Consider the following 24,943-nt stretch of genomic DNA (forward strand, 5'->3'; position numbering starts at 1 on the left):
AGCTTCCCCTTTACAGGAACAGCTGCTCAGAATACCCCGCAAGGGTACAGCTGTGATTAGGTCTTAAATTAAGGCCACCTCCAGCATGTATTCCTTACTGCCAGCTGGTACTGATGAACACTGAAACCCAAGGTGCTGCCTTTGACGCTTAACACCTGTGCAACCTTCCACAAAGTTCCTTTCTGTCCGTGCCTGTTTTCCCATCTGTAAAATGCCGGTAATAGTAGTGCGTCACATTGTTTGGATCAGGTTAGGCAGGTAATGTAAAGCTCTGGACATTAGTGAGCACCCTAATAATACTAGTTATGATTTGTTGCAGTGTCTGATGCGGGTCCTTGACGATGCCCCGACATGCGTGCGATTTGTGGTCCTGCGGTGTCACCTGTTGCGTGTGTCCTTTCCGTGCATCTGTACAGTGGTGCTGCCACTTTTTCTAGGTAGACGGCATCTGGGGATCTTGAGGATGGCTGGGTCTGCGCGTCTACGGGGAGCCCCGGAAAGGACTCGCGCAGCCGCAGAAGGGCCTGCAGTGGCGCCTGCCGGCCGCTGGGGGCCGCAGGGGCCGCTGGGTTCGCCCCGCCCTCGAGGGGTCAGGGGTCACCGAATGGCCGGAGATCGGCAGGTCGTCGCGGGTACCCAGTCTTGGGCCCATGGCGCCCGCGCAGCGTTGTCCTCTGTGCCGCCAGACCTTCTTCTGTGGTCGCGGACACGTGTATAGTCGCAAGCACCAGCGGCAGCTGAAGGAGGCTTTGGAGCGGCTCCTTCCCCAGGTGGGGGCGGGGATGCGGGCATTGCGGTGAGAGCGCGAGGGTGTGGGGTGCGGGGGGACCCCTGGGGTCCTACACGGCCTCTCCCCGCCGCAGGTGGAGGCCGCCCGCAAAGCCATCCGCGCCGCTCAGGTGGAGCGTTACGTGCCGGAGCACGACCGGTGCTGCTGGTGCCTGTGCTGCGGCCGTGAGGTGCGCAAACACCTGAGCCACGGAAACCTGACCGTGCTGCACGGGGGGCTGCTGGAGCATCTGGCCAGGTGAGAAGCGGCCTGGGAGCCTCATCCAGCCCACTCGCCTACTTGTGTGGGAGGGAGGGTTTAGGAGCGGGGGAGAGGAAGAACGCTTTGATGGTTTGATGAGGGTAGATTGAGTCACCTTTAGGCATTGCATTCTTTAGCGGTAGAAGGGTTTATGGCTTGCATGGCCCCAGTGGTAGTGGTGGGAAAGCCAGCTGGGTAGCTGGCTCGGCATTACCTCCCATCGTCTATCAGATGCCCCTATTTTTCTTGGAAGAGGGAGACTGGACATCTGGAAGAGACTGATAACAGTATCGTCAGCCTTGCCCAGAGGCAGAAACCCCGATGTCAGTGTGCACTACGTATCTGATGTCTGCATAGCTGAGTAATATTTTGTAATAGATCATTGAGATTATTCCTTCCTTCTCAGCCCGGAGCACAAGAAAGCAACCAACAGATTCTGGTGGGAGAACAAGGCAGAGTTCCAGATGAAAGAGAAGTTTCTGATCTCCTCCCAAGACTATGCACGGTAAGTCATTGGTAATGAAAGGTGAACTAACAGAATAGGGCTTCTCTGGGTCTGTGTCAGGTTCTAGAGCTTCCTCTACTAATTGGAAAATTCAGTAGGGACTTTATAAGTATCTGTCGTTTTCATAGCACTCATGGTGCCAGGCACTATACTGGACACAAAAGTATGACAGTCCTTGAAAGGTTTATATCTACTTGGGGGAGTGGGATTTACAATGCCGTTAGCAAATGGAGAATAGTATATAACAAAAATTGACTAACCAACTATTTAAATGCGTGGTACAGGGGCGCCTGGGTGGCGCAGTCGGTTAAGCGTCCGACTTCAGCCAGGTCACGATCTCGCGGTCCATGAGTTCGAGCCCCGCGTCAGGCTCTGGGCTGATGGCTCAGAGCCTGGAGCCTGTTTCCGATTCTGTGTCTCCCTCTCTCTCTGCCCCTCGCCCGTTCATGCTCTCTCTCTGTCCCAAAAATAAATAAACGTTGAAAAAAAAAATTTTAAATGCGTGGTACAGAGAAGATAAAGTCCTTTAGAAATAGAACAGGCTTTTTATAGTGTGCAAGAAACTGGTACTCCCCCAGTGTCAATAGTTTTAGACTATTTTAACTGGCCTCTGAAGGACCCGGAGAAACTGGAGTGCAGGAAGCTGGTCAGCACGGAGTGGGGGTGAGTGCTGACTGCTTCAGGAAGAGGACACAGGCAGCCTCACACTACGTCTATTGGGACTATATTGAGATTATGGGGTACGGAGCCCAAGGGGATCCCAGAGCCAAAGTTACAAAAAAAACTCATGTCTGTTCTTCTCAGTGTGGAGAATGATGAGGGGATGATAAGAAATGCCTAAAACTTACTACCTTGCCTTCAAATCTGTGGTTCATACAGGCAGGAGATGGGAAACTGAGGCCAAAAAGCACTCACTCCTTACATCCTGACCGAGCTCCAGATGGTTTTGGTGGGTGAATAAAGGATAGCTGAGCAGAAAAGGTTATAATTGAGAATTGCGAGGATGGACACTTTGAATTTTTTTTTTAATGTTATTTATTTTTGGGACAGAGAGAGAGTGCAAGTGGGGGAGGGGCAGAGAGAGAGAGGGAGACACAGAATCTGAAACAGGCTCCAGGCTCTGAGCTGTCAGCACAGAGCCCGATGCGGGGCTCGAACCCACGAACTGTGAGATCGTGACCTGAGCTGAAGTTGGACACTTAACCGACTGAGCCACCCAGGGGCCCCTGAACTTTTTATTAGTCTTGACTTCTGAATCTTATAAATTTCAAGGTCACACGCACAAGGCAAAACCAAGCCTAATTTGACCAGTAAAGATACCATGAGCCCTCTTTAGACTGTTCATTACATACACAGCAAAAAGAATACACCTCAAGTGCCCACTTCCCAGGTCCTTGCCCCACCCACCAGAAAGAACCACTCTGAAACAAAAAGAGCTAGCTAACTGCAGTGTGAGCATGGGACACCCTGCTGCTGGGGAGCCCAGTCTGGCCTACAGCTTTAATCTGAGTGGGCAGAAAGCTGCATACTGTCATCAGAGCCCGGAGGTGATGACAGACTCTCATGACAGCCTGGGCGTGTTGGGGGAGATCGGGAGGTGAGTGGCAGATGGCCCCACAGCAGCTTTTCAGCTCTCCCATCCTCTTGTATTCCAGGGGCATCACACAAGCGTTCGGCTAAGACTCTGATGCTACAGTTCTAGGCTTTGCCTGTATGGATAGGCACAAGGCTGCCAGGGCACCATGGTAGAGCCATTCCCTCAGCGTTTTACATACTCAAATCAGGCCAGAAAGCAAATCCTAAAATTAACTGCAAACAGTGACAAGTTATCATAGCTGTATATAAATTGGAATCACAAAAGAGTAAGAATTTAAGTAACTTGAACACAAAATTCTGACCGTATACCCTCAAGAAGGCTATTTTCTAAGGACTAAAAAACTGCAAAGAAATTGAGGCTTGCTTAGTTTTTTTGTGATAGTGGTATCAGTAGTATTGGTATTATTCTGATACCTTTACATGTGTATGTAAGATAAAAACAACTGCAAGTATATTGGTGGTGTTCCAAATATGGACCAATTCAAAAGGATAATTGATCAAAAAAGATAATTGATTTTTTTTAAAAAATGTTTTGAGTACACATGTGCACGTTGGGGGTTGGGGAGAGGGAGAGAATCCCAAGCAGGCTCCATGCTCAGCACAGAGCCCAGTGCAGGGCTCGATCTCAAAACCACGAGATCATGACCTGAGCTGAAATCAAGAGTCGGACCTTTACCTGAGCACCCAGGTGCTCTGATCATTGATTTTCTTACGTATGGTAATGGTTTCATGGTATCTTAGGCTCTTCCTGTTCTGAGGTGCATGCCGAAGTTTTCAGTTAAGTCTCATGATGTTCTAAAGCCCATTTTTGATTTGGAAAAAGGAAATGTTTGCATAGAAGAGAAGTGGAGCCAGTATGGCACAATGTTAACAGTGAATCTGGTTGAAAGGTACATTGGTGTCCTTTGTTCTATTTTGATTTTGAAATTACCAAAATTTAAAGAAAAAGTGATCTGAAGGTCTTTTCATAACCGGCAGGGATTGGAGTTCTTGGCTGACTTGCCCCTTTTCTTTAGATTCAAGAAATCCATGGTGAAAGGTTTGGATTCCTATGAGGAAAAAGAGGATGAAGTAATCAAAGAGGTGAGTTAAAAGAAAGGCCTCTGGACGACCCAACCTTACGACCTTGTACCTAGCTAAGCAGCCTCTCTCCCACAGATGGCAGCTCAGATCCGTGAGGTGGAGCACAGCCGGCAGGAGCTGGTTCGGTCTGTCTTAGAGGTTGGTTTCCCTCGGAGGAGCCAGAGCAGTATCCAAATCCATTTGATCCCTGGTTCTCCCAGGTCCAGCATTTCACCTACCAGCTCTTCTAAGAGATCTCATGGACTCCATGCTTCATCTGCTCAGCTTGAATTCCCTTAACTGTCTGCCAGGGGGGCAGGCCTTGTCAGTGGCAATGTGGGCAAGGCAGGCAAGGGGGGAGGGAAGGAGGGAGGGACGGAGGGAAGTTTGCGAGGACAGTACCCTCCATATGCTAGTTTTCTTCTGAAGGGTGGGAGCATGGCCAAGACAGACTGTTAAAGGGTCCTAGACACATTTATTTTTCCTGAATCAAACTCAGCCTCAGGCAGTGCCAGACCCAGAAGAAGGCTCTTCAGCGCTTGGAAGCTGGAAAGGGACCAACAGGTAAACTTGTTAAGGACTCTTGATGAGAGTCTGACATGTTAGAGCCTTCTGTAACTTTCTGGCTGGGAAATGGGAACAAAGTTCATCTGTGCCATCCTCATGGCTCAAGGACCTCATCTGCCAGCCTGGCTCCTGTCTGTCTTTTTCAGTCAAGTGGCCTCCGCCTCGCAGCAGCCTTCCTACTTGGACCTGCCACCAGCCCCGGAGCTTGACTGGATGGAAACAGGACAACCTTTGACATTCATTGGCCATCAGGTACAATGGATAAGCCAGCCAGGAAGGGCCAATGCCCCCTTAGTTCCCAGGACATCCATCTCTCCTGGGTTTTGTACCTATCCTAACCCTTCCTACCTTCTTTTCTGTGTTGTTCCATAGTATGTTCTCAGACACATTTCCTCACCCTCCAGTGATCTCATCACACCTTTGCCCCAATGCCTAGATCTCATCCTTTGCAGAACCCCCAAGTCCCACTCAATGTAGGATATCTATAAATATCCCATAAGCACTTGAAGCTAACCTCTACCATTCTATTATTCTGTTAACTGTGGATGAGTTATTTCCTCTTCCATCTCCTACCTCCTGTCAACAAGGTCTGTTTTATTACCTGACTAGAAGATGGCCTCCAGATACATATACTTTCCCGCAAGTTTCTATTCCTCCTGCACTCCTGTCCCAAACACAGAAAGTCACTGCTTCACCTATTCTTATGTCGTATACGCCAGCCATATTGTGCTTCCTGTTTTTGCACATGTAGTTATCATTGCCTTAAATAATGTTTACCTTCCTTCAGCCTAGTTCAAATGTCACCTTTTCGTGGAAAGATTATCTGAACAGGTTGCCTGTTATAAATGTACTCAGTACCATGTAAAAAGCTGTAAATATAATGTGTGATTTATGCTTAATTCTCTTCCCCTATGATACATATGCCCTGTGAGTAAAGGGTTTTGCTTACCGGCATCTAGCAGGCATTCTATTTTTGGACATCTTCATTACCGAGACCCAGAAGTCTCTTGAGGACAAGACTGTTTCTCAGTTATCTGCGCTCTTAGGATTTAACATCAAACCAGGGCACAGAACTAGCACTTGTAGTGCTTCCACTACCCCTCCCCCCTCCTGTGGTTTGTCATTTCTCTAGCTAGGAGTATCCACCCTGTCCTGGCTTCTCATCTGGGATTTTTCCCCTCCATTTCTAACTACAGGACACGCCAGGAATTGGTAATATCCACTCAGGTAAGGCCTAAGGCAGTGTTTCTCAGATGGTAAGAAACAATTATTTTAAAGAATAAAACTGATGAAGTACTACCGGGGGCCCCTGGGTGGCTCAGTCAGTTAAGCTCAGGTCATGATCTCATTTTGTGAGTTTGAGCCCCATGTTGGGCTCTGCACTGACAGTGCAAAACCGACTTGGGTTTCTTTCTCTCCCCCTTTCTGCCCTTCCCTTACTCGCATTATCTCAAAAGAAATTTAGAAAAAATTTTAAAGTACAGTATGGAGTACTATCTTGTGGATAACAAGATAGAGTTGTATCTTGAATACATGAAGAACTCTCAAAACTCGGAAGTCATGTAAAAAGATGCTCATCAGAGTGGCTAAAATTAAAGATGGACTGTGTTAATGCTCATATACTGCTATCAGGAATGTAAAATAGCAGAACCAATTGGAAAATGGCTCAGGAGTTTAAAAAGTTAAACACATACCCACTGTTATAGGATACAGACATTACAAGATAAAAGAAAGCTTACCTGCACACAGGCTTGCAACACACATGGTCACAGCTTTATCTGCAGTACCTCCAAGCTGAAAACGACCCATACGCCCCTCAACAAAGCAACGACAGAGTAGTGCCCAACAAGGAAGGAACTATTGTTAAGTGCAGCATAGATAAATCTCAAAACTGTTAGAAGCCAGACCCAAACCAGGTACATCCTAGAAAATGCAAACTAGAGTAACAGAAGCAAACCCATGGTTCCCTGGGGCTGTGAACAGGGATATGGGGAGGTACAGGAAATATTTCTAAGGGTTTTTCTTTTCAGATTGTACACTTTCAATGTGTGCAGCTGTATGTCAATTATGCCTCAACAAAGGTATTAAGTATCAGCACATCATATCACATGTAAGGTGTGTTGCTTTAAATTAGTCCAGGGCCCTCAACTTCCCAAGGTCCTGAGTCTTGTTTTTGAACATTTCTAGTTATCAATCAGTTAAGAGCTTTTACCTAGGGCAGTTTCACAGTAGCCTAAAACTTAGAGTGCCTTAATTTCTGCTGAATGGGTCTTTTCCAGGAGCTACACCTCCCTGGATGGTCCAAGATGAGGAATACAGCTCTGGAAACCAACAAATAGGGCCCTCCTATGAAGAATTTCTTAAAGAAAGTAAGTAAAAAAAAAATTCCAGAGTGGGAATGGGTTAAGTTTCCCTACTCAAATAAAACTGTTTACTTCTTTGTAGAAGAGAAACAGAAATTGAAGAAACTCCCCCCAGACAGAGTTGGGGCCAACTTTGATCACAACACCAGCACCAGTGTAGGCTGGCTGCCCTCTTTCGGCCGCGTCTGGAATAATGGACGCCGCTGGCAATCTAGGTATGGGCCCAGTGCCGGGACCCCAACCCACTACCCCTTTGGAGAGATCTCAGCCTTCATCCTGTTAACCCTTCACTTTCTTTCAGACATCAATTTAAAACGGAAGCTGCGGCAAGGAGCAAACAGTCACATAAAGAAAAAAAGCCAAATGTTTCCTGATACTTTTCCAACCACCATGAGGCACAAAGCCAAGCCAACAAACCCATACCTGCTCTTCTCTCTTATCCTTTGTAACTGCTTTTCTTAGGAAAAGACACATACCCACTTATTTGATTTAATAAAGTTTTATTTTCCAAAATGTACAGTTGGTGGTGGAATCTGAAAAAGAAAAAGAAAAATCACAATTATAAAACCTTATGTATCAGGGGGATGTAGACTTTCTACACCATGAGCCTGTAGGTTCTTGCCTACCTGTTCATGCATCTTCACCAGCAGCTGGGGCATCTCCACCCTTGGTGTTTCTGGTGTAAATTACTTGAGCTCTGTGCTTTGAGACGAGTTTAATAAGTCCTGGGGAGAAAATAAGGATAAGGTTTTCACATAATCCTATGAAATAAATACTTCACAGACATGAGAAATACTGAATTTGAGCATGAGAGTTTAATAACAAAGGCAAGCATGCCTATGTTTCTTGGTGACACTCTAATTTGATTTATCCTTTCTAAATGAGGGACCCACTATCTGCTCTTGGGATGGTTACCCTTATTGCACTTTTAAGTTTTATTAAAGTCACTATATTTCCATACTAGACACTCCAGGGGCTTAAAATATATATACTCCTATTAAAGTGAGATTATGAGTAGACCCACCACTTGATTTTTAAAACACAGAAATAAAGAATGATTTACTATCAAAGCTTTTAATATTTTAGTAACTGTATTTCACTACATTTGGGTTACTTCTGTAACTCTGTATTTTGAGAGAGACCAAGAGAGTGTGAACAGAGAAAGGAGAGGGAGAGAATCTCGAGCAGGCTCTGCACTGTTAGCATAAGCCCAAAGCCTCCCATGAACTAGGAGATCACAACCTGACCCGAAATTAGGAGTTGGATGCTTAACCAACTGATGCCCCTATTCTGTAACTCTTAAAGTGGATTTATTCACTTGAGAACACAAGAAATCCCTGTGCATCACCAAAATGACAAAGAGGTACATGACACAAAACTGGCCAAGAACCCCGCTTTGAGGTCTACCCTAGAGATAGCATGTTAGAATATTACAATCACTGGTTAGCCTGTGTCTGTTTTAATAAATTCCAGTAAAAAACACATTTAAGATGGCTAACATGGTCAGGCCAGTTTTACATGCAAAAGCACACCAGTACGATTTATCCCTCTCACCTTTACTAAGGAGCTCCTGAAGGGCTGCCCTGGCCAGGGAACCTCGAATCTTCAGTCTCTCAGAAACGACAGCTGGAGTTATAAGCTTATAATTGGGAACTTCCTTACAGAGTTTGTCGTACGTTGCTTTATCAAACAAGACCAGGTTATTGAGCTTGTCCCGAACTTTGCCTTTGGACCACTTCTGCTCCCAAAAGAAAAAGGACAGTCAGCGTTCCCTGGAAGAAATTACTCTTTCCCTCACCAAACCATCTGTGTCACCGCAACTTTTTTTCCATGGCCATAGGAATATACTGCAAAGTTGTCTGTTCTTGCCCTGCAGAAATCTACGAAATTTAGAATTTACAGCAACTCTGCAAACTAAGATTCAAGTATTCTGAAACCAAGATACAAAAAAAAGACCCCATTGCCATTTATGTTACCCAAGGTAAGTTAGATTAAAAAGAAAGAAAAACAACCACCCCCGAACACATCTGCAAGAGTTTTGGGTGTAGGCTAAGCCCCACTAAACCAATTAAAAGAACACCACGTGACCATCAGACTACATTCACACTTAGTGTGTACCACCCCATTCTTCCAAACACAAAACGGTTTGAGAGCACAATTCTAGTCCTCGGACTCTAGACGCCACAACCTTAAAAGCCATTTGTTATACACGTCATTTATTACTACAGCCACACGGGCCCGGCGTCCCCAATGTCTCCCACTCTTGGAGGACTCCACGCCTACCTTCTTTTTGGCCTTGCCCCCAGATTTGTTCACTGGGTCTTTGTCTTTTTTGGCCGATTTCCCGGCATCTTTCTTCTTCTTGTCGTCCTTGGGCGGCTGTGCGGAAAAGGGAGAACGCAGCCAAATCACACGGCAGCCCCACGCTCCCTCTGCAACGGCGCCCCCACCCCGCCCAAACCCCACTACCTGAGCACATGGGTGAAGCAATCCCCCCGCCCGCCCGAAGCAGCCCGGCAAGTCTGGGGCCCTACGTCTGGTGCCGCCTCCACCCCGTCCCAGCGCTTCCCGGCTCTCACAGCCGCACGTTTCCCACTCGGAAGAGCTCACCATAGCGAAGCTCAGAGAGCAACAGCCAACACCGCAGCCTCGCTAAGATGTCGGACAAAAAAGGAAGCGGCGCTCACGCACGGGCCCAGAAACCTCCACCCTCAGCAAGCGTTTCCGGGGCAAGGGGCGGAGCCAGCGGCGGACGGTCGTAAGTCCAACCCCCTCGTCCAGCGGGCAACAGGGAGGGTGGTTGTCGTTCCCCAGCCGCGCACCCCGAACACTGTCCGCGGCCTTTTGGACTTTGCCGCTAGTTGTGAGGTAGTCACACGTCGCTATCCCCTGGTCCTGGAAACTAATAAAGAGAGAAAACAATATGCCAGCCTCCGTAACTACCCCCACGATCCCGCTAAGTGTGGTGCTACAAGTGCGCAGGCGCCGGCTTTGCGAGGATGGGAGGAGGGGGCGGGGGCGAGGGGCGGGTCCCGCGACTGCGGTTCCGGGGCGGGGCCGTCTGGAAGAAGCCGAATCCCCGCCTCTGAGGGGCAGCGGCCGCAATGGCGATTTTTAGCGTGTACGTGGTGAACAAAGCTGGCGGCCTCATCTACCAGTTGGACAGCTACGCGCCACGGGCAGAGGCTGAGAAAACTTTCAGTTACCCTCTTGATCTGCTGCTCAAGCTGCACGACGAGCGTGTGCTGGTTGCCTTCGGCCAGCGCGACGGCATCCGGGGTGGGCTAGGATTCCGTCCGATGGGCGGGCCCGGTGCTGCGGAGTGGGCTGGTGTCTCTGCTGGGCAGTAGGGTGGGGGGAGAGGGGGTGAGGCCGGGTCGCTGGTCCCATCAGCGGAGTCCCCACGCTGGGGCTTCGTTGACCCTTAGCTTCACCTCTACAGTGGGCCACGCAGTGCTGGCCATCAATGGCGTGGACGTGAACGGCAAGTACACGGCCGATGGGAAAGAGGTGCTGGAGTACCTGGGCAACCCTGCTAATTACCCGGTGTCCATTCGGTTCGGCCGACCCCGCCTCACCTCCAATGAGAAGCTCATGCTGGCCTCCATGTTTCACTCGTAAGTCCCCCAACCCTGTCCAGTGCCTTTTGGCCTTCACTTGGCCCTTAGGCTAGCTGGATTAGTGTGGTTCTGCGGGAAGTCTCCTGAGCAGCAGTGCTTACCTTTCTTTGCCTTTTCTTTTTTTTAAGCTTATTTATTTTGAGAGAGCACGCGCAAGCAAGGGAGGGGCAGAAAGAGAGGGAAAGGGTGAATTCCAAGCAGGCTCTGCAGTGTCAGCAGGGAGCCGATGCAGAGCTCGAACCCAGGAGCCAGGAAATTGGGACCTGAGCGGAAACCAAGAGCCGGACGCTCAACCAGCTGAGCCACCCAGGCGCCCCTCTTTGCCTCCTTTTAGGTCATCAGTTCTTGTGTTATGAAAAGAAAAAGAACGAGTCCAGTATAACTAGGCTTTAGATAATACTGGCAATGGTGTGATCTTGTGTAAGTCAACTTCCCTCAGCTTTAGTTTCTAAGTCTTTAAGGCAACTGAACTAAATGATCTTTAAGACCTTTTCCTGCTCTCAACTATAGTATGACATATGCTGGATAATTATAGTCATGGGGTAAGTAACCCTGGCGCATATTCCCAGTGTTAATTTCACCCAAAGCTTTCAACGTAAAATGCTTTACGGCAGAGGAGGAGTGTAAACTACATGCAAAGTTCAAATGAATTTTAAAGAAATTTTGGTGCTTCTGCTAGGCAATTGAGGAAGCTGCCTCTTCCTTTTTTTTTTTTTTTTAATGTTTATTTTTGAGAGAGAGAGAGCTCCCAAGCAAGAGGGGGAGGGCAGAGAGAGGGGAGACACAATCTGAAGCAGGCTCCAGGCTGAGCTGTCAGCACAGAACCTGACGCGGGGCTCAAACTCACAAACCATCACACTGCCTCTTCTGACCTCTCAGAGTGTAATGTAAACTCCTCAGCAGCTAGGGTTACTTCAGTGAAAAGTTTGAGCAGCACCCCTCCCTTAAAACAGTGGGGTGCATTCCCAACCTTACCTCCTTTGCAAATAGGCTGTTCGCAATCGGTTCCCAGCTGTCTCCAGAACAGGGCAGCTCAGGCATTGAGATGCTGGAGACCGACACGTTCAAACTGCACTGTTTCCAGACACTGACAGGTATGCGTCTTCAGATAGGCCAAAGGGATGCACTGGGGGCTGGTTGGGGGAAGGGACTGACCAGAGACAACTTTGGTAAGCAAGGGGGTGGTGGTTAGCTTTTCCTGGGACAATTGCACAGACACGTCTGTTTTGCAACTCCAAAACCAATATTTAATCTGATGCCAGTTTTGCCCACACCACCCAGCACGCTCGGCCATGGTTATCTTGTGTGCAGATAAAACCTTAATGTTGCACATGTTTTGGTAAGTGTTTCCAAATGAAACTTGAATGCCAAATGGAAATGACCTTTGGATCATATCATTGCCTCACTCCCTTAATGGGGATAATTGAAAACCTCCTGAATTTGTTTCCTGCCTGGCACTTGCTGCCGAGGGACCACATGACTAGGAATTAAGTGACAGAGCTAGAAATCAAGGCTTGGTCTCAATCAGTTGGGTGATGTGAGAAAGTCATGTTACTGCTCTGGTCTTACAGATCCGCAGTCTTGGTTTTCCTGCTTTACGGAGCAATAGGATAAAAGTAAAAATGGGCTTATGAAAATGCTACACACACACAGGATGATGTTATTTGCTTTTCTCCACTCTTTGGTAACCATTCCTGGCCCTTCTCCAGGGATCAAGTTTGTGGTACTGGCAGATCCCAGGCAAGCTGGAATAGATTCTCTTCTCCGAAAGATTTATGAGATTTACTCAGACTTTGCCCTCAAGAATCCATTCTACTCCCTGGAAATGCCTATCAGGTAGGTAGTCGCCCTCCCCAGATGTTGGTCAAAGCGTCCTTGCCCTTCTCTTTGTGCTCTTCCCCAAAGATATTTTTCAAAAGTGTAAGAAGAGTTATTTTTCAAATAAAACAAAAGTGACTAGCCTTTTCTTGCTATTTTGAGAGACTAAAGACTTTCCTATGGGGTTCATATCCTTCTTCCTGGAAGAGTTTCCACTGGCTCTACCTCGGCACCCAAAGTGGGGAAGAGTCTGAGACTTTACACTTTGTCCTCATCTGTGCCACTTGGGTCTGGCCTAGGTGTGAGCTGTTTGACCAGAACCTGAAGTTAGCCCTGGAGGTGGCAGAGAAGGCTGGAACTTTTGGACCTGGGTCATAGGCTGAGCCTGCAGTGGATCTCCCAAATTTTGAGAGATCCTGCAGCAGGAAGTCTGCTGTATCCACTCCGATGGAGATCCTCACAGCTTCCTTAGTGCACTTGACAATGGGAGGGTGCAGAGCCTGATGACACATACTGATCCCTGAGCCTTAATACTGCTCTCCGCCCTCCCGTGTCTATCGTGGGCCTATTTCCCAACTCTGTACAGACTTATTTATGGAGGGAGTAGGTCCATAAATGCTAAATAAACATTCCTTTGATCTGTGTTTGCTATCCTAATTGATGGTTTGGGGGGAAAGGATCTGGTGGGTAGACAGGAATGAGAAGAGAATTCTGAGATGAGATATGTTCCAATAGAAAAAAATAAGTGTTCATTAAATGAATGAACTTGGGGCTTTAAGTCAGGACCTTGGTCTAGTTCCAGAATTGCTGATTTCTAGGGTGATGGTGGAATATTTATCAAATGTTTATAGCCAGCCTTTACTGCTTTATCAAACTTAAACCTCACCCTAATCTCAGGGGGTACATTCTACTATGGACAAGAGATTTAGCAAGGTACAGACACTCTATGCCTCAGAGTCTCAAAGCTAATTACTAACTGCGTGAGTTTGAACCCAGGCTTTCTGACTATGCTATCATAAGCCACTGTTCGGAGCGCCTAGGTGGCTCAGTCAGTTGAGTGGCGGACTTCAATTCAGGTCATGATCTCACAGTTTGTGAGTTCGAGCCCCGTGTCGGGCTCTGTGCTGACAGCCTGGAGCCTGCTTCCGATTCTTGTTTCCCCCTCTTTCTGGCCCTCTCCTACTCACCCTCTATCTCCTTCTCTCAAAAATAAATAAACATTAAAAAAAAAATTATAAGCCACTGTTTACTGATTCCCTCCATCAAAGTATTTAATTTGTCTGAAACCCAGTAGCTTCATCTCTAAAATGATCATTGAATTATACAGTGTAAAGTTGAAGGCAAAGGAGACATAAGCTAAAAGGAGTATACGTCAGATCTCCCATTCCAAGGAAATGAAGTCTGTCCTGTTTGGGGTGGAAAGAGCAGGTAGCAAGAGAATATTTTCCAAGGAAAACTGTCTCTGGTCTGTAATACCCCTTTTGAAAGAATGGCTCACTGTGTTTAGTATCAAATCTAGTTTTAATCTCTTTATCAAGTCTTCCTCCCTCCCACCCAGGCCCCGGTGTTCCCAGGGTATTGGTGAGAGTGATGGCCTCCTCTCTGCCTGGAATCTTGAGGTATTGGCAAGAACAGTCACTGTGTGCTAAGAGGCCTTAGGGCAGAAATCATGGCCCATTGGTGCCCTGCAGCTACAGGAGGAGCCTCACCTCTTGTGGGGATGGGGTGGGGTGGGGTGGGGTGGGGGTAGGGCAGTGTCCAGGAGAGGAAGAGGGTATTGGAGACTCCCTCACTGTAGGGGTTTCCTGTTTGAAGGCAGGAAATTGGAGCTAATGAAGTCCCAAGAACAAAAGTTGTCTTTTAAATAGAGCACAGGATGGGGAGCTGGGACCTCATTAGCCACTGATAACTTCGAGCGCCACCTGGGCGAGGGAAAAGGAGCAAAAAAGGCGATCCAAGGTTCATCGGTAGCCGGAGCAGCCCCACTTTCTTTCTCCCCGCCCCCGCACCTCCCCAGCCCTGTGCAGGGGAAGGTCCACAGGTGGGAGAGGATGCACAGGTGCCTGTACTGTCTTCACTCGGCCTTCTTGGGCACTCGGCCCATCTTCGTGCGGATGTTTCGTAGCAGAAAGAAGGCGACTGTGCTGACTGCACAGATCACTTCGGCCACCCAGAAGGCCGTGCTCCAGCTATAGTGCTTGGCAATGGTGCTGAAGGGCAGCCCAGCCAGAAAGCCGCCCACTGCCAAGGAGGAGGGGAAGAGTCTGGGTCATTTGTGAGGCTAGGGCCGGCGGGGCCTGCCCCAGACTATAGCTGGCTTAAGTGCGAGGCACTAGTAGGGGTGAGGTGGAGACTCCGCTTACCGTTGGCCATGAGTCCCACAATGGCATGGGAGGTGCCGCACAAGTTGGGAGGAGCACTCTCATTGGCTATAACTCCGAACAAGGCAATGGGACCGTAGGAGGAGAAACCGAACAGGGCTCCCAACACCAGGATCCAGAGCTGCAAGGGCAGCACAGAGTGGCATTCAGAGTTTGAGAGAGCCTACCTACCTATCTACCTCTGCCAGAGGACAGAACAAATAACTGTAGTTAAGGACACAGGAAATGACCTCCCTCACCCCACTTTCTGATACAATGGACAGGGCAGAGCTAGAGGAGTGAGTGCCACACCGAGCCAACCCGAGGGCCTGTGTGGGTAGGTGAAGGAGGTACAGAAGCCGTCCCTCCAAGTTAGATGCTATCTCTTCTCAGAACTCATGCTAGCTGGATTGGCTAGGGGCGAGGAAGACAGTAGGACAAGGGTAAGACAAACCAGGAAGAAAACCAGAGATAAGGCACCTCGTGCTCCGTAAAGCCTGTGAGCTCAGCGAGAGGGTGAAGAGCTGGAGTCCAGAAAGCAACATCCTAGAGGAGCACAGGAAAGAAAAGGAAACCAAGTCCCGAGTCCAGGAGGGGCACCGAAGTACAAAGAGGACACGAGGTAAGACAGACCTGGAAAGGGAGATCTGAGAGGCAAAGAACGGCCTGGGCCAGGGTGGAGCCAGGGAGAGGAAGCCTGAGAGTCGGCGGCCCTTGCTTTCTCATCCTTGTGCCTGCTGTGGGCCAGGCCCTCCTTATTTACCTTGGAGGAGTCACTGGTCACAGTGACCCGGAAGAGGTACATGGACACGGTCATGCCAGCCATCATGAGCAGCAACAGGCCATGGCGAGGGTTCCCGTAGATGGATAGGCCTGCCTGTGGATACAGTCCCAGCAATGTCAGGGCCTAAAAGCAGCAGAGAACCTCCACCCCTGGACTCTGATACAGCAGGGCCTCTGCTGACAGGTCTTTGGCAATCCCACCACAGCTCTTGGCCCCGGGCAGCTCTGGGAGGCCCCGGGACCTGCCCGTTGTGTTCAGAGGCCAAACTCCACAACATCCCTTCCTCCACCACGGGGCAGGGTCGGGACATGTGCTGGCAAGCTGTACTTGCTTCCTCCTCAACCCCAGTTTTCCTGGGGCTGTGGAGAAGCCCACTGCCAGGCTGAGAGACATTCCAGCTCTCCTTGACATCATTTAAAGCCTTTTCCCCAGGAGTCTTAACCTTCACACCCCCAGCGAATAACAGCAGCCTGGAATCATTCCAACCTCCCCCAACCTAAACTGGCTTATGCCAGCCTGCCCGTGCCCCAGGGCTCCCGCCTCTCTGGTGCCTGTCCCAGTCACGCTGGGAAGATTTAAAGGGACCCTCCTCCTTCCTGTCCCGTCTGCCCACTCACCTTTGCCATGGCCCGGTCTGACAGGTAGCCAGCTGCGATGCTGCCTACAAGGCCCCCAACCTCCAGGGCACTCATGTAGGAGCTACCTGGAGTAGGGAGTTGTGGTGGGAAGAGGGAAAGGAAGGGTGGGTGTTACACACTGGGGTTGTCCCAGACTGGCTTAAACCCAGAGAGGTACAGGGTCCCCAAGGGTGACCGACCACAGCTGTCTGAGTAGTGCCTGGCCTCAGGGAAAGAAGGAAGGGATAAAGAGAAGCTGGGCCTGAACTTCCCATCCCTTTCATTGACTCCTGCTCCCTAGGCCCACCCCTGTTCCAAACTCATCTTACCCACGAGGACGGATTGTCCTTTCTCCTGGATGAGGAAGAACTGGCCCCAGTCAGTACAGCAGGTCTTTACTCCAAATACCACGAGGTAGCCCGTGGAGAGTACCCACAGGTAGGGGGACAGCAGCAGCTCCTGTAGAGTACTCTCCTCCTTCGAGGAGCCTGGGGGCAGGAGGAGGCCAGGCCTGAGGCTCCACTCTTGCTGCTCTGCCCCGACTGAGCCCCCACCACTCATTAACCAGCCACAGGGCCACAGTCCATCCACACAGCCAGGGACCAGCAGGAAGGCACCCCTTCACCCACTGTTCTACCCTGTCCCCTCCACTACAGGCCTCAGCAAATGAAACCGGGACCAGGGCACATGGAGGAAGGCACCCAAGCCACTTAAGCTTAGGATGCTGTCCAGGACAGGACAGGGAAGTCTGGCTCTGCTGTGAGGAAGGACCGGGATATAACATGAGTCACACAGCATTTGTTGGCTCTGCCGCTTGTCTGGTACTTAAGTGTCTCTTGGAACGGAGTTTTATTTACTCCCCACCAACTTGCCACCACCATCCCTCCCCCTGCCTCCATCGGCTAGCACAGGGCCAGGCATACAGCCAGACCTCAATGAAAGTCTGCCAAATGAATGGTGGATGAAGGTGCCCCAGTGATTCGGCCTGGGTGCGTGCTCACCCTTCTTGTCCTTGGAGGGGGCGGGGTCCAGGTTCCGGAGCCCAACGTCAGCGGGTTCATTGTGGATGAGCAGGAGACAGAGGAAGGAGACAACTACACAGAGCGCCCCAGACAGGGCCAGCGTGCTGCGCCAGCTATAGCTCTGGGCGAGGATGGTTGCCAGGATAGGGCCCAGCCCTCCAGCCAGGTTCATGCTGGTTGACAGAATGGCCCACCAGGTGCCAAACTGAGATGGCTCAAACCACTGTGGGGCAGAGGGTTCAGAGTAGGTGCCCACATTAAACACGTTGAAGGTGAGGGTCAGGTGGGGCAGGGGCAGACCTAGAAGCTCACATTACAGGGACGAGGAAGAGGGCGCCTCTACTTGGCAGGGCCAATTCCCTCATCTGCCACCTGATCCCACCATGTTTAGCTCCTAAAATATCTCGACGAGCAACAGGAGTTGGACTGGAACTCCCGAGGAACCCGCTCGGGGATGGGAGTGCTGGTACTCCCACATGCCCTGTAGGTATCCCCTCGGCCAGTCTCAACTGGCTTCTTGGGAGCAGACACTCACCTTCCGCAGGATCTTCCCACAGGGAGGCCAGCCCAGCCCCTGTGCCAGGCCATTGAGGAACCAGAGAGCAGCAAAGACAGGTACCATGGAGCTCCAGGAAAAGACTACGTTGACCAGGCCGACCAGAAGCAGCCCAGAAGAGAAGAGCCAGCGGGCACTCATCTGGTCAGACAGCACCCCGCTCACAAACTTGCTGATGGCGTAGGCTGCCGACTGGCTGCTGGTGATGAGCCCTGCAGGGGAGGGGAGCAGGAAGCAGCACACCTAGGGGGTTAGGGGCCAGGGCAAGGGCACAGGAGGGATGGAGGAAGGCATGGGGTCACGTGTGTAGAGGTGCCTGGCAGGGTGAGATAGGTTCCTTCCAAGGGGACCAGAAGCAGCCTGTGTTGGAATCCCAGCACCCTTTCAGGGGCGCCGCTACCCCTCCTCACCGCCGGCGCTAGCCCCAGGCTGACCCTTGACTTTTCAACCTGGAGAGTTCCAGCTGCAGCTGTCAGGGGGCAAGAAGGGGAGAACAGGGCAGCCCCACCCTGGGATCTACCCATGCCTGATTACATTTCCTCCTCACCCTGGATGCCGACCCAGGGCTTCTAGCAGTTCCGTCACCCCCACCTCTGGGCATGGGGCAAAGAGCTTAGAATTGGAATCAAGGACGTTATTCCCCCTGAAATGTAGCGTGCGGGGCCACGTGAAGTTTCTGTGCCAAGTCTCCAGTTCCCATTGCTTACGACGTCAGTGGCCAGCGTGCACCCTGTGGTCTTAGCACGCACCCACGAGGTGTGGAAACCATGCCCAGAAGCCCCCTAAACATACTCGGAATAAGCCAGACCTGTGGGGGCACGTGTGGGTCACAGGCACACAAAGACACATCACATAGGCAGCCCTCCTCAGACGTGTATCGACGACACTCCTGGTGCTTAGCCCACAGCCAGGCGTATGGTTTTCAGAGTCCGGTCGGCGTGTGCCGACTCTCCCTACCCTCCACTGTGCAGACGCTCCACACACACTACGTGCCTTTATGCACAACACTGCCACCAACACCAACTTGTCCTACGGGTCCTGGGTCCCAGGGCCCACCACCCTGCCCTTCCGTGGCTCACCCAAGTCGTCCTTGTCCAGAGGGATCTCCTCCACCAACGATGGCATGACAAAGGAGAAGGTCTTGCGGTTGAAGTAGTACAGGCTGTAGCCTCCAAACATGGCTGAGAAGATCACAGCGCGGTAATAGCCGTAGCCTTGGGCGGCCATGGTGGAAGGGAGCAGGCCCCACTGGCCAAGACACGAAGCCTCCGACCACAGCTCCTGCCTGTGGCTCTCTCAGTGACCAGATCTGCTGAGTTAGGCTTTCTCTGTTCCCTCCTCCACCCAGCCTCCCAGGCTCCCTTTATAGCCACCTTCTGGACAATCATTAAGCCTGGGGCAGCTCGTAGGGAACCCAGTGTCCTGAGGGAGACAAGAAAACAGGAGATTACTGTCGGAGAATCTGTGGGGGCTGGAGGGGGTCCCAGAGGGAGGCACTGCCCATAAGCCAGCACGCTGTGTCCCTAGAATTTCTGCCTTTCTCCGATCTTCCTTGTCCGCCTGCCTGTGAAACCAGCTGTGATTAAAGGCTCAACCTAATTACTTTTGTCTGACTGAGCCCAGGGGAGGCAGGGGTGGGATAAAACAGAGCTGCCCTCTCTAGCCCTGCTCCCTCAGCCACTTACCTTCTCATTCATTCAGCCAAGGTTTACTGGTTGCCAGACACTGCACTAGGTGCTCGGTTAGTTTCTACACACACACACACACACACACACACACACTCAGACACATACCCCCACTTCCAAGCCTTCTTAGGGCTGCTGACTCAAGCCCTGTAACTCCCAATGCCTAGCACACATCGGGATGTAGCTGTTTATGGATAGTTGCAGAATTGTAAGCGAGGGGAACTTCCCAGCGCAAGCCCCTGTTGCACTGAAAGCCTCTGTAAAGCCTGCGGTCATGGTCACTCAGCTGCCTCTGGTCCCTTTACCCTATGACGCCAGTGTGGGGTGCCCTCTGGCTGGCTGGGGGCTGCAGGGCGAGTGACAGCACGACCCGTGGGCGGGAAGGTCCACCCGCGGACTTCAGGCTGCACTGCCGAGCCCGCTAGCGTTCTGGGGCCCCGGCAACACGCCCCCGGCTTTTCCGCTCGATTAGGAAAGCAATTGGAGCAGAAGGCGTAGGCGAGAGCCGAGCAGGCGACCGCTCATAGTCTCCCGGAGGCTCCTCGCTCCAGGCGCCTAGTGGCTCAGCCCAGCAGGACGGGGCCAGGCGCAGGCTCTCGGCACCTGCCCAGCCCCGTGTCCTCAAGCTACCCAGGACACCTGACTCGGGCTGCGAGGCCACAGACCCGGCAGCCGGAGAGGTACGGAGACACAGGACTGGTGCGACAAAAAGAAGCAGGTGCATGCTGGTCCGGAGCAGCGCCTCAGAGGCCCCCAGACTCAAGAACTGCCCCTCATCCCAGAAGGGGCAGCTGCAGGAACACCTCCGCTTTGGATCGGAAGTTACGGCAACCTTTACTGGGGCTCTAACAAAGGAGCCCCAAGACCCGAGACTCCCCCTCCAGCCCCGCCTTCAGGCGGCACCCCTCCCCAGCATTTGTCCCGCTACCTGCACGCAGGCGGGAGCCGGAATAGGACAGAGCCCGGAGGCGGGACCGCATGCGCATGCGCATGCGCCCGCTAGGGGGCGGGGCCTCCGCCTGCGCCTAGCTGGCTGAGAGCCAAGTCCACCTCCAAGGGTGTAGTCCAAAGCTGCCCGTAGTACTGGTCCTTGGGTGAGAACAGCGCCCCTTAGGGGCTGGACTCGTAGGTCCCTTCTTTAACCGATGGCATTCAACGTACCAGTTTTTAGTGAGCGCTTCCCACTACCAATCACTGTTCCGCGTTAACAGTCTGGAAAAGGCCTTGTAGAGAGCACAGTCTTTTCTGTAAGAAATTAAAGCGGTCTTCAATAAATACAGTATGAACATTTGATTTGTAATCAGACTGTTGGGGACAAAGTTAAGACAAAATACACGGGGTGTTTAAAGTGCCTGGCCAGGAATAAACCTTAAATTCTAATCCTGGACCCACTACATTTTAACAATGCGACCTTGGGTAATAATTTCTATGAACCCCAGTTTCTTACCAACCTCATAGGTTCATGTGAGGACTCACTAGAAGATTTATTATTATTTTTTAAAGATTTTATTTTTCTAAATTTTTTTTTAATGTTTATTTATTTTTGAGACAGAGAGAGACAGAGCATGAACAGGGGAGGGGCAGAGAGAGAGGGAGACACAGAATCGGAAACAGGCTCCAGGCCCTGAGCCATGAGCCCAGCTCAGAGCCTGACGCGGGGCTCGAACTCACGGACCGCGAGATCGTGACCTGGCTGAAGTCGGACGCTCAACCGACTGCGCCACCCAGGCGCCCCAAGATTTTATTTTTCTAAATATTCTCTAAGTGGGGCCCGAACTCACAACTCCAAGATCAAGAGTCACATACTCCACCAGCTGAGCCAGCCAGGAGCCCCTCAACAGAAGATTTAGATTAGAATTTAGAAAATTTAGGTAATCGCTTTCACAGACTACTGGAGAATTGCTGAAAGAATTCTAAGTGTTCCAAAGTTGACAGCAAAGATCTTTTAGATTAGGAAGGTGATCAGGGAAGGGAGGAGAAGCCTGCAATCAGCCACCACCAGTGCCACTCCAGAATGCCTCATGAAAGCTCTTATTTTATTTTTATTGTGTTAACGTGTATTCATTTTTTGAGAGACAGAGAGAGCACAAGTGAGGGAGGGGCAGAGATAGAGGGAGACACAGAATCTGAAGCAGGCTCCAGGCTCTGAGCTGTCAGCACAGAGCCCAACACAGGGCTCAAACTCACAAACTGTGAGATCATGACCTGAGCCAAAGTCAGATGCGCAACCGACTGAGCCGCCCAGGTGCCCCTTGATTGGATTCTGATGAGAATCGTGGGTGGGTTCGGTATTTCCCCTCATTTCCGGTCTGGGTACCCAGAACAATGAATGCAGCCAGGGATTCCCATGAGCAGAAAGATGAAGCATTCAGCCTCCCAGATGACAATCTTGGATCTAGCAATTGGGAGGCAGCCGATTTAGGAGAAGATAAAAGTAATGAAGAACTGGGAGTCTTAATATCAGCAAAGTACGGATAGTAAACTATCAGAAAGATATTGAGGACATTGTAGACTTGGCTTCAGTGAGGTAGGAGGATCATGGCGAAGAAGGTAATATGGCTGGAGATGATGATGATGATGATGATGATGATGATGACGATGATGATAATGATTCACCTGATTCTGAAGGTCCAAATGACTCTGAAAGTGGTTCACAGAGAAAGAAGAATCTGCTGAAGAACTCTAAGCTAACTGAGCACCCAGATGAAGTGAAGGATCCCCAACAAAACTAAAAGATAACCTACTCAATGGGAGAAGATATTTGCAAATGACATATCCAATAAAGTGTTAGTATCCAAAATATATAAAGATACTTTATATAAACTCAACACCACAAAGCAAATAATCCAATTAAAAATGGTTGGAAGAGGGATGCCTGGCTGTCTCAGTCAGTAGAGCATGCAACTCTTGATCTCAAGGTTGTGAGTTCAAGCCCCACATTGGGTACAGAGATTACTCAAAAATAATTAATTTTTAAAATAGGCAGAAGACATGAATAGACATTTCTCCAAAGACATACAGATGGCCCACAGACACATGAAAAGATGCTCAACATCACTATCAGGGAAATGCAAATCAAAACCACAATGAGATGGGCTGCCTGGTGGCTCAGTCGGTTAAGCATCTGACTCTTGGTCTCGGCTCAGGTCATGACTCTCACTCTCTCTAAATAAATAAACTTAAAAAAAATGAGATATCACATCACAGCTGCAGAATGACTAAAATCAAAAGGACAAGAAACAAGTGTTGGAGAGGATGTGGAGAAAAAGAAACACTTATGCACTGTTGGTGGGAGTGCAAACTGGTACAGCCACTGTGGAAAACAGTATGGAGGTTCTTCAAAAAATTAAAAATGGAATTACCATATGATCTACACTACTGGATAGTTACCCAAAGAACATGAAAACATTCAAAAAGATATATGTACCTCTATGTTTACTGCAGCATTATTTACAACAGTCAAATCATGGAAATAGCCCTATTGTCCATCAATACATGAATGGATAAAGAAGATGTGATAGAGTCACCTGGGTGGCTCAGTTGGTTGAGCGTCTGGCTCTTGATCTGTTCAGGTCACGGTCTCATGGTCATGGGATCGAGCCCTGTGTCGGGCTCCACGCTGATGGCTGGAGCTGCTTGGGATTCTCTTTCTCTCTGTCTCTCTCAAAATAAATAATAAACATTAAAAAAAGAGAGAGAGAGATGTGGTGTGTGTGTGTGTGTGTGTGTGTGTGTGTGTAACTCAGCCATAAAAAAAAGTAAAGTCTTGCCATTTGCAACACCATGGATGGATCTAGACAGTGTAATGCTACGTGATATAAATCAGAGAAAGACAAATACCACATGATTTCATTCATATGTGGAATTTAAGAAACAAAACAAAGGAACAAAGAAAAAGGAGACAAACCCAAAAACAGGCTGTTAACCATAGAGAACAAATTGGCAGCTGCCAGAGGGGAGGTGGGTGAAGGATGAGTAAAATAAATGAAAGGGATTAAGAAGGTTCTTATGATGGGGTGCCTGGGTGGCTCAGGGGGTTAAGTGTCCAGCTCTTGAATTCGGCTCAGGTCATGATCTCATGGTTCGAGGGATCAAGCCCTGTGTTGGGCTCTGTGCTGGCAGGGAAGAGCCTGCTTGGGATTCTCTCTCTCTCACTCTCTCTCTCTGCCCCTCCCCCGTGCATGTGCGCGCTCTCTCTCTCTCTCTCAAATAAACTTACAAAAAAAAGTATACCTATCGTGATGAGCACTGAATAATGTATAGATACAGAACGGTTGAATCACTCTATTGTACACCTGAAACTAATATAATGCTGTATGTTAACTATACTGGAATCAAAACGAATATAAATAAAAGCCTTATTATAATGGACAGTGGGGGACTATACAGCACAGACTTTGACATTATAATTATTTAAAAGAGTGCCTGCAGATACTATGGGTTACACTTGTATGGGTATGACTATAACCATTTTGACAAAGAGTAAGGGTTGTAGAAGATACTAAATAAATACAGTACTCAATTTTCTTTCTTATTGGCACCATCAAACTTCTTTGTTATTAAAAAATGTCTAAGTTTATTTATTTTGAGAGAGACAGAGACAGCATGAGTTGGTGGGGAGGGAGGGGGAGCAGAGAGAATCCCAAGCTGGCTCCGGACTATCAGTGCAGAGCCTGATGTGGGGCTCGAACCCACGAAACCGTGAGGTCATGACCTGAGATGAGACCAAGAGCCTGCTGCTTAACCCACTGAGCCACCCAGGTACCCCAGCACCGTCAAATTTCTAATCCCATCCTTTTACAACCTTTTTTTTTTTTTTTCAACGTTTACTTATTTTTGGGACAGAGAGAGACAGAGCATGAATGGGGGAGGGGCAGAGAGAGAGGGAGACACAGAATCTGAAACAGGCTCCAGGCTCGGAGCCATCAGCCCAGAGCCCGACGCGGGGCTCGAACTCACGGACCGCGAGATCGTGACCTGGCTGAAGTCGGACGCTTAACCGACTGCGCCACCCAGGCGCCCCCTTTTACAACCTTTCAATTACAGTTACAGGGAGGACATTTTATAGTTCGTGGTAACTGTTTCGCCTTTTTTGTTCCTGTATATTTTTCTCTTATAAAATCTTATCTGATACTGTGATATGTTCATGAAAAATATTCTTGTATTATTCTTTGTAATAGTAGTACTATTCATCATGGATATTTCTACTGCCAATAGCAATCTAAATTATTGTTGGCATAAGATTAGGTACTGGCCTTTGAACCAAAGCAACACGAAAGGAAATACTTTCACATCTGTTAGGATGGGATGGCAACTGTCATACATTTGGAATGTTACGATCCCAAGCAATCTTTACAT

At 49.6% G+C, this 24,943-nt stretch overlaps 4 protein-coding genes across 11 annotated transcripts; 2 read left to right on the top strand and 2 right to left on the bottom strand.

Annotated features, from left to right (window-relative positions):
* The first annotated feature begins 595 nt into the window (after positions 1–595).
* On the top strand, positions 596–7,636 carry CENATAC (centrosomal AT-AC splicing factor). Of its 4 annotated transcripts, XM_030331623.1 has the most exons (12): positions 596–770; positions 864–1,027; positions 1,437–1,535; positions 3,890–4,021; positions 4,148–4,214; positions 4,290–4,352; positions 4,693–4,757; positions 4,907–5,012; positions 5,957–5,987; positions 7,040–7,129; positions 7,206–7,338; positions 7,425–7,636. In XM_030331623.1, the coding sequence occupies exons 1-12, from the start codon at positions 651–653 to the stop codon at positions 7,495–7,497; spliced, it is 1,143 nt and encodes a 380-aa protein (XP_030187483.1). In that variant the 5' UTR covers positions 596–650; the 3' UTR covers positions 7,498–7,636. The 4 variants fall into 4 exon arrangements, with proteins under 4 accessions (XP_030187483.1, XP_030187484.1, XP_030187485.1 ...); XM_030331624.1 differs by lacking the exon at positions 3,890–4,021; XM_030331625.1 differs by lacking the exons at positions 7,206–7,338; positions 7,425–7,636 and having other exon boundaries at positions 5,893–5,987; positions 7,040–7,126.
* On the bottom strand, positions 7,632–9,839 carry RPS25 (ribosomal protein S25). Its single transcript, XM_030331629.1, has 5 exons — positions 9,734–9,839; positions 9,407–9,502; positions 8,678–8,861; positions 7,750–7,848; positions 7,632–7,656 (listed from the first exon to the last, which is right to left on the bottom strand). The coding sequence occupies exons 1-4, from the start codon at positions 9,734–9,736 to the stop codon at positions 7,754–7,756; spliced, it is 378 nt and encodes a 125-aa protein (XP_030187489.1). The 5' UTR covers positions 9,737–9,839; the 3' UTR covers positions 7,632–7,656; positions 7,750–7,753.
* A 347-nt stretch (positions 9,840–10,186) lies between these two features.
* Positions 10,187–13,205, top strand: TRAPPC4 (trafficking protein particle complex 4). The gene is made up of 5 exons (XM_030331627.1): positions 10,187–10,402; positions 10,566–10,740; positions 11,734–11,837; positions 12,453–12,579; positions 12,861–13,205. The coding sequence occupies exons 1-5, from the start codon at positions 10,228–10,230 to the stop codon at positions 12,937–12,939; spliced, it is 660 nt and encodes a 219-aa protein (XP_030187487.1). The 5' UTR covers positions 10,187–10,227; the 3' UTR covers positions 12,940–13,205.
* Positions 11,808–20,565, bottom strand: SLC37A4 (solute carrier family 37 member 4). 5 transcript variants are annotated; one of them, XM_030331619.1, is made up of 10 exons: positions 20,514–20,565; positions 18,980–19,322; positions 17,880–18,112; positions 17,324–17,567; positions 16,652–16,810; positions 16,323–16,408; positions 15,685–15,798; positions 15,402–15,467; positions 14,925–15,063; positions 13,807–14,802 (listed from the first exon to the last, which is right to left on the bottom strand). In XM_030331619.1, exons 2-10 carry the CDS (start codon positions 19,125–19,127, stop codon positions 14,636–14,638), a joined length of 1,356 nt encoding a protein of 451 aa, XP_030187479.1. In that variant the 5' UTR covers positions 19,128–19,322; positions 20,514–20,565; the 3' UTR covers positions 13,807–14,635. The 5 variants fall into 5 exon arrangements, with proteins under 5 accessions (XP_030187482.1, XP_030187479.1, XP_030187480.1 ...); XM_030331620.1 differs by lacking the exon at positions 20,514–20,565 and adding an exon at positions 19,586–20,403; XM_030331622.1 differs by lacking the exons at positions 13,807–14,802; positions 20,514–20,565 and adding an exon at positions 11,808–11,893 and having other exon boundaries at positions 18,980–20,404.
* Positions 20,566–24,943: the final 4,378 nt, after the last annotated feature.

Source organism: Lynx canadensis, chromosome D1, assembly GCF_007474595.2.
Source record: "Lynx canadensis isolate LIC74 chromosome D1, mLynCan4.pri.v2, whole genome shotgun sequence".
NCBI lineage: Eukaryota > Metazoa > Chordata > Mammalia > Carnivora > Felidae > Lynx > Lynx canadensis.